General features: G+C 45.6%; 1 protein-coding gene across 1 annotated transcript in view; it reads left to right on the top strand.

The window, feature by feature from the left end:
- The first annotated feature begins 6,383 nt into the window (after window positions 1–6,383).
- Window positions 6,384–8,170, top strand: part of BRI3BP (BRI3 binding protein) — a 31,398-nt gene continuing 29,611 nt past the window's right edge. The window contains exon 1 of the mRNA XM_073557088.1: window positions 6,384–6,946. Coding sequence (XP_073413189.1) covers window positions 6,770–6,946 — 177 coding nt within the window. The 5' untranslated portion in view covers window positions 6,384–6,769. The remainder of the gene's footprint in view (window positions 6,947–8,170) is intronic.

Genomic DNA, 8,170 nt, shown 5'->3' with positions numbered 1-8,170 from the left:
CATCTTTTCTGTGTTTATTGTGATTGATCTAGGCTGCTGTGCACACTCACGGCAGCCCCGCCCTGCCCCAGGCTTTATTTATTTTTGCATCCATGTCTGAGCCTGCATTGCCCTTCATCTGTGTTTGCTGGTCAGGCAGTGTGTGGAGGTCAAACCTGAGATGTCTGTGTTCAGACCTGGTTGGCCTTCATCTGCACCTGCTCCATCTGGCTGCACGGGAGTGATGCAGTTATGCTACAGGTATGGATTGCATTTGATATGGTCTTGCTTTTAAAATATTTAGGAGGCCGCAATGGCACAGTGAATAAATAAAAATGTAGAGTAGGACCCCCCATATGAGATTGCCTTGGCGTGGCGGGGTGGCTCAATATATTGATCAATATTTTGCTAAATGTCTCATTTTGAATGCAGTAAGATATGTGCATATGCACCTCATGTTATGCGTTCTGACCACTGGCAGTGCTGGCTCTTCTCTTTTTTTTTCATTATTCATACATTACTCAGATAAACGTCGACCAGTCATCCTCCATGAGCCAAGAGTGCCAGAGAACATGTGTCCTGGTTCTTTTAAAATGTCCAGCTAAAAGGTGTGTCGAGCCCCACCATGTGGGGAATGATGTCACAAGTCTATTGTCCATTGGCTATAAACACATCCCCTCAATACCTGTTTTAACCAGTATATAATACAAGAAGCTGGAGGAGGGGGCATCCTGTGTGCCACATAGCAAAAATACAGCAAGCTGGAGGAGGGGCTTTGGAGCACAAGATAACCTAATTATGGCAATGAAGGTCCTTTGTTGGTAGATAAGTGTAAGCCAGTTGTTTGCTCTGCTTGGACAATTTGATCATCTCATTGAAACAAGTTTCAATGACCTTCTTGGAAGGTTCAAAGAGCTGATTGAAACTATATCAATAGCTGGTATTAATTAATTGGAGTGTTGAAACCATTAAAAATAACTTGTACTATACATTCCACCCCTTGGTTTCAATCACTTTAATTAATTAACCTGCCACTAAACTATACCATTTTTCATTATTTGCATTGCTCATTTATATATATATTTTATTTATTTGCTACCAATAGAAAACCGCTTTGGTAAAAAATAACATCCTGGGCTTAAAACGGAAAAAATCAAAACAAAAACAACATTGGACCAACAGGTAATGAAATATCAAATGTCTGTAGAAATCTTCTTTCTTTGGATCTTCTTGACCGCAATTTTTAAATGGGTCTCTGTTGCAGGGAAAACACGGGGATTATTATGCCCTCATCACTTTGGGGTGACTTCACTACTTTCCCTGGTTAGCAAAAGAACAGACTCTAAAGAGCAGTCTGTCCCTGCCCTTCATGACATTAACCCCTCGTTTCTCCAAAGCAATGGGTGAGGGAAGTGCAGGTGTCCATGGCTGAGCATAAGAGTACCTTTCATCTTCTATTGCTGCAGCTGTTCAGGGCCTCACTTTATATGCCATTTGCATCAGCTGGCAGTCATGAGGATTCACCCTGGTTGACGGTTCAGCATCATCTGGGCTCAGTCTCAGCGCTCAATTGGACATCTTCAGTCTACACACAAGACACAGCCTGCACTGAGGGAAAGTGAAGTTCACAATCATACTTGAAAGTTCCAAAGTCTTGGCAGAGCTAACTCAGTCCAAAGCAACAGTCCAAAATAACTCAGTCCTGGTGGCTTGTTTTCCACCCCTTGATCAAATGAATCAAACAAAATTACCGTAGGTTTGTTGGTCCAAATTAATTGTGCCCAGAATGACCTTTGAAATTTTCTACTGTAGCAAATATTTCTACTCTAGATAATAATACTACATAAAATATATATCATATGTGTATGGACTTATACACTGATCAAACACATCAAATTCATGTCAATCACATTTGCATAAGATTTTTACACACACTCTGGCTTAACCTATTGCACTCATTCAGTAAGCAGGAGAGATTCTCATTTACATATAGACAAGCACACACTTTGGGTACCCACACATTTGCATTGCATGACTCAGGTGTAGGTGAACAAAACTATATCAAGACATTAACAAACTAGCATTCATTGAAATCATTTAACATATATATTCTTCAAAACCCAATTTGCACGGGAGCTCCCAAAAAATGTTAAAACTCAAAAATAAGTCATAAAATATAATCTTATATTAGATGGACTCCTTTTTACTACTGCAGGAATGAACAATTTACTGTGCACTGTATTTACATGCTAATTAAATGGCCAAGGTTTCTTCTTTCACTCCTGCAAACAAACAAAAGGTTAATTACACACCCCACCCCCCAATCCAACATGTATGGACTGAAAAGAGGAAAAACTATTCCTTTAAAAACCAAGAATGAATTCAGAAAATGAGCTCATAAAAATATACCAAATAAAAACACCACGTGGATTTTTCTTTGGCTGTGAACCAATTTTAATCAAGGGATATCCATGACAAATACACAATGCACATACAGTGACAAAGACAAACACTTAGTACAAATAAGTCATCTATTTATCTTGTCAACCCCCCAGTATATTATCAGTCATCTAACTTTAGGTCAGTCTTAAATTCATTGTCTGTACTGCCACTCCCTCTTTGCCTTGTATGGTTCTCTCACAATGGCTCCCACATACAGAATCATCTTATATCTGCTGTGGTCTTTTGCCTTTTAAAACATCAAGGTCTATTACAAACCCTCAGGTGAGGAATGCACATTTGTGCATCACCAAGACCAAACCCAATTCATCATATATCAGCCAGCGCATACGTCACAGTATGCTCACAGGAGTATTTCTCTAAGAAACTCTAGAATGAAAATAAACATCATTAGACATCAAAAAATGGCAAAACTGTTCAAACAACAATTTTCAGGGATATTCAAAAACTTTTATAATTAGTCCATGAGGGAATCTTGGCAGGGGGTGTAGTATGCCATGGTATTGGAAGAGTGCAAGGGGCGGTTACAGTGGGGACTTTGCATGCCTCCATCAGGTGTCCCACCTCTATCTTTCCAACCCCCTATCTCATTTGTCGCCACCCTCTTGGGTCTGGCAAGTTGCAATTTACCTTTTCTCCTCAGATCTTGCCATCTCCTCAACAGGTCACTTGTAGAGATCCCATCTATCTCCTGGAAAGGAACTCCACTAGCTATCAGGTCACAAAACAACTCCTTCCTGCTCTTTCTAATTTGAGTATCATCCTCTTTTCTCCTTTCTTGATCTACTCTCTCTACTGTACTATTTTTTGATACTTTTGCTCTCTCTAGAGCAGATAGCTGGGAGATTAGATTGCATGCTGTGTAGACAGTAGTGGAATTTCCCATAAGTGCACTGAACATAGTGAATAATGGGGCTTTGTATGACGCTGGGGCACCTTCTATGAACTTATTCTTCATCAATACTGTCAATATTGCAGCATCTGGTCCCTTCCAATCCTCAACAACAGCAAAGTGATCATTCAGATCTGGCAAAGGATTGCGAGTTATGCCACCTATACCTGCAATTTCTCTCAATCTCTGAACTCCATCTGCAAGAGTCTCCCATCGTGTCTGTGGTAATAATTCCATGGGAGAGTCATACACTTGTGCCACAGAATCCCTCACCAAATGCAGCAAAGAGAAATTCTCTGCAGTGTCCCTTGCACGCCTCATTTTTAGACACACCATAGGATCAATACAAATACTACAAAGTCCTATTGCCTCAAGACGGTTCAAGATTATAGTATCGGCTCCCTGATCCCATAATCTGAGAATCCATGCTAACAAAGGTTCCCCTGCTTGCTGCCTGTACCTGGTAGCTAATTCTGATAATTCTCCTGCTGTATAATTCCTAGTAACTTGGGTCATTGAAGCTTCTGCTGCTGTAGCTGCGTTTCCTGCATCCATCCTATCTCCACTACGCTGTGTGACTTCTCTCCTAGTCTTAGTAGTCACAATCGGTCTGGCTTGCTTTTCTTCCCTATTTGTCTCGCTGTCAGAGCCTTCCCATTCTAGCAAATCTGACCATTTCTCACGTGCAATCATGGTGCTAATCTGTGCAGTACAAATATCTGACACTGGCCGCTGTCTCCTCCTGCGCCTATTCTTATTCACATTTTTCATTACATAAGCTTCAAAATTCCTTTGCATATTGTCATGCTGTTTCATTTGGTCTCTCAAGGCTGATTGCAAGCTAATCCTTTGCTCTATAGCTGTATGCAGCTCTAAATGCAAACTGTCTATCTCCTCCTGTAATCTTTGGGACACTTGCACAAAAATCCATCCAACGGCTGCTGCAGCTTTCTGCTCTTTTGCATCATACCTTGAGAGATCAAATTTTGCAGCCACTTCCTGGGGATTTGATAACTGCTGTCCCTCCATATACTTGTTACATTCCTGTGCCATTTCAGTCCATTTTCCTGGTAACACCCATTCTGGCAAAGATCTAACACTACTCTCAACTGCTTTCCTACTCTTAACAAACTTATTCAATTTTGCAAACATTTTTATTCAAAACAATCCCGCTTCTGACACCAATTTGTATTGTAAGGGTTCCAATGGATTGCGATGAATAAGAAAATGCTCATACAAGAATTGAATTTACTAAATTGATTTACTTAATAAGTGATAAGATTAAATAATAAACAATATAAAACTATAAATACATATGCATTAATCAGAAACAAGCATTATTCATACATTACATTACTCAGATAGACGTCGACCAGTCATCCTCCATGAGCCAAGAGTGCCAGAGAACATGTGTCCTGGTTCTTTTAAAATGTCCAGCTAAAAGGTGTGTCCAGCCCCACCATGTGGGGAATGATGTCACAAGTCTATTGTCCATTGGCTATAAACACATCCCCTCAATACCTGTTTTAACCAGTATATAATACAAGAAGCTGGAGGAGGGGGCATCCTGTGTGCCACATAGCAAAAATACAGCAAGCTGGAGGAGGGGCTTTGGAGCACAAGATAACCTAATTATGGCAATGAAGGTCCTTTGTTGGTAGATAAGTGTAAGCCAGTTGTTTGCTCTGCTTGGACAATTTGACCATCTCATTGAAACAAGTTTCAATGACCTTCTTGGAAGGTTCAAAGAGCTGATTGAAACTATATCAATAGCTGGTATTAATTAATTGGAGTGTTGAAACCATTAAAAATAACTTGTACTATACAATCATTATCATCATTCCCCCTCCGCACAGCCCCTCATCATCATTCCCCCTTCTCCGCACAGCCCCTCATCATTCCCCCTTCTCCGCACAGCCCTTCTTCATCATTGCCCCTTCTCCGCACAGCCCCTCATCATTCCCCCTTCTCCGCACAGCCCCTCATCATCATTGCCCCTTCTCCGCAAAGCCCCTCATCATTATCATCCTCCATTCTCCGCACAGCCCCTCATCATGATCATCATTCCCCCTTCTCCGCACAGCCCCTCACCATGATCATCATTGCCCCTTCTCCGCACAGCCCCTCATCATTGCCCCTTCTCCGCACAGCCCCTCATCATCATTGCCCCTTTTCCGCACAGCCCCTCATCATCATTCCCCCTTCTCCGCACAGCCCCTCATCATGATCATCATTGCCCCTTCTCCGCACAGCCCCTCATCATTGCCCCTTCTCCGCACAGCCCCTCATCATCATTGCCCCTTCTCTGCACAGCCCATCATTCCCCCTTCTCCGCACAGCCCCTCATCATGATCATCATTGCCCCTTCTCCGCACAGCCCCTCATCATTGCCCCTTCTCCGCACAGCCCCTCATCATTGCCCCTTCTCCGCACAGCCCCTCATCATCATTGCCCCTTCTCCGCACAGCCCCTCATCACTGCCCCTTCTCCGCACAGCCCCTCATCATCATTGCCCCTTCTCCGCACAGCCCCTCATCACTGCCCCTTCTCCGCACAGCCCCTCATCATCATTGCCCCTTCTCCGCACAGCCCCTCATCATGATCATCATTGCCCCTTCTCCGCACAGCCCCTCATCATCATTGCCCCTTCTCCGCACAGCCCCTCATCACTGCCCCTTCTCCGCACAGCCCCTCATCATCATTGCCCCTTCTCCGCACAGCCCCTCATCATGATCATCATTGCCCCTTCTCCGCACAGCCCCTCATCATCATTGCCCCTTCTCCGCACAGCCCCTCATCACTGCCCCTTCTCCGCACAGCCCCTCATCATTGCCCCTTCTCCGCACAGCCCCTCATCATCATTGCCCCTTCTCCGCACAGCCCCTCATCATCATTGCCCCTTCTCCGCACAGCCCCTCATCATCATTGCCCCTTCTCCGCACAGCCCCTCATCACTGCCCCTTCTCCGCACAGCCCCTCATCATTGCCCCTTCTCCGCACAGCCCCTCATCATCATTGCCCCTTCTCCGCACAGCCCCTCATCATTTCCACTTTTCCTCATAGCCCGTTATCATGACATTCCTCATGCAGCCCCACTGAAGTAACACCCCCACTTTCCTGTGACCCTTCTCCTAATAAGCAGCCCCATACAAGTAGCAGCGGGCATTTTCCTGTGCAGCCCTCCAACACTCAGTTCCCATATCATCCATCATCCAGGTTTCTCTGCCCCCAAAACACATCCTGCGCCCATTGACACTGTGTCCCACGGTGCGGCCCTCTCGGGGTCTCCTCTCCCGGAGCCTCAGCCCTCCGCTGCTTCCTGGTAATGGGTCCGCTCTGAGGAGGCCCCGCCCCTTCCCGTGACATCACCTCCTCACAGGAGCAGCTCCCTTCTAGCCGCTGCCCAGACGTCTTGTGCCGTCTGCTACTCTGCTGGCCATGGCTCTCCTGCGCTCCAAGCTGCTCTGGCTCCTCGCCCTGCTGCTGGTGGCGGCGGCGGTTACCAGGAACCGAGGCCACGAGAAGCAGAACAACTCCTTCCGCAAGGCGGCCACTGGCTTCTACCAGACCATGAGCAGCACGTTCGGCGAGGAGAACGTGAGAGCCGTGCAGAAGGTGAGCTGTGACTCCTGTGCCAGGAGATGGGGCAGCAGCAGGGTCACTCGGCCGGCCATCCTCTCCCATGCAGAATCCCCGCCATGGAGCCGCAGGGCTGACCACAGCAGAGGCCGCACACTGATGCAATGATGTGTAGTAAGTGCCAGCAGCCATTGTGCAGCCTCTGGGCACTTCCCCTATAAGTAACCCATATAGGGAGACCTGCACATACAGGAATGAAGGGTATGCTAAAAGGACTTCTCTTATCTCATAGTGAAAGTATATATGTCTGTAACAATAGTAAGGGATAACGGGGGAGAGAAGGCGGCACGCGAGCCGAAACGCGCGTAGGGGTCGTGGCACCGCAGGTCTGAGGTAATTCCCCCTCCATCGTTCCTCTACTTTGTGGTGATACCCACCAGTGGCTTTATTCAGCTGTACAATGGTACGATGCTTCTGATATGTGTATACCTTGTTTGGAGAGGGCAGAATGCATTAACTATTTATTCATTTACCTCTGACCTGTGGTTCCCCTATTGGTAGTCTTCACTGTCTTATTAACCCTTTCTAATGTTACAGGCATAAATATTTTTAATATAAGTTGTCTAATAAAAATCCTCTTAGCATATTGTTCGGTTCTTGTATGTGCAATTTTTTTTTCTCTATGTGGGTTATTTATTTCTTTGCGCCAAACTTCTTATATCTAATTCCCTGCATGGGCCCAGGTGCTTATAGCTGTTTCACGCTGTGCATTGTTGTCTATATCTGTTTATTCCCCTATGAAAAGTAAAGGTACTGTAACACTAAGTGATATCGCTAGCAATATCGCCATAACTTGTGACGTTATAGCAATATCGCTAGCGACATCGCTGTGTGTTATACTTACCTCCGACCGGCTCCCCCGCTGGTTATCGCTGATCGCGTGAGAACGTCCTGGACTGTTTCTCGTCGTCAGCTTCCTGTGGAGAGACGAACGACGCGTGGAGCCGGGCGGGAGGACGACAGGTAAGTAGCGACCCCAGACCCCTGCGATGTCGCTGGTGAGATCTGCCTGTGTGGCAGCTCACTAGTGACATCTTAGCGATGCACCAGCGATCCTGACCGCATCATATCGCTGGTCGGGATCGCTGAGTGTGACAGTACCTTAACATTCTAGTTCCAGTGTTGGCAATGGCACAGTAGATGAGGGCTTCAGGCAGGACCTTAGTGAACTGGAGCTGTTGTTTCTTAGACATGGCTATA

Source organism: Dendrobates tinctorius, unplaced genomic scaffold (assembly GCF_039654945.1).
Source record: "Dendrobates tinctorius isolate UK_male_01 unplaced genomic scaffold, ASM3965494v1 ptg000243l, whole genome shotgun sequence".
Classification (NCBI taxonomy): Eukaryota; Metazoa; Chordata; class Amphibia; order Anura; family Dendrobatidae; genus Dendrobates; species Dendrobates tinctorius.
The sequence above is the reverse complement of the archived record's forward strand: the minus strand, read 5'-3'. Positions and strand labels throughout refer to the sequence as shown.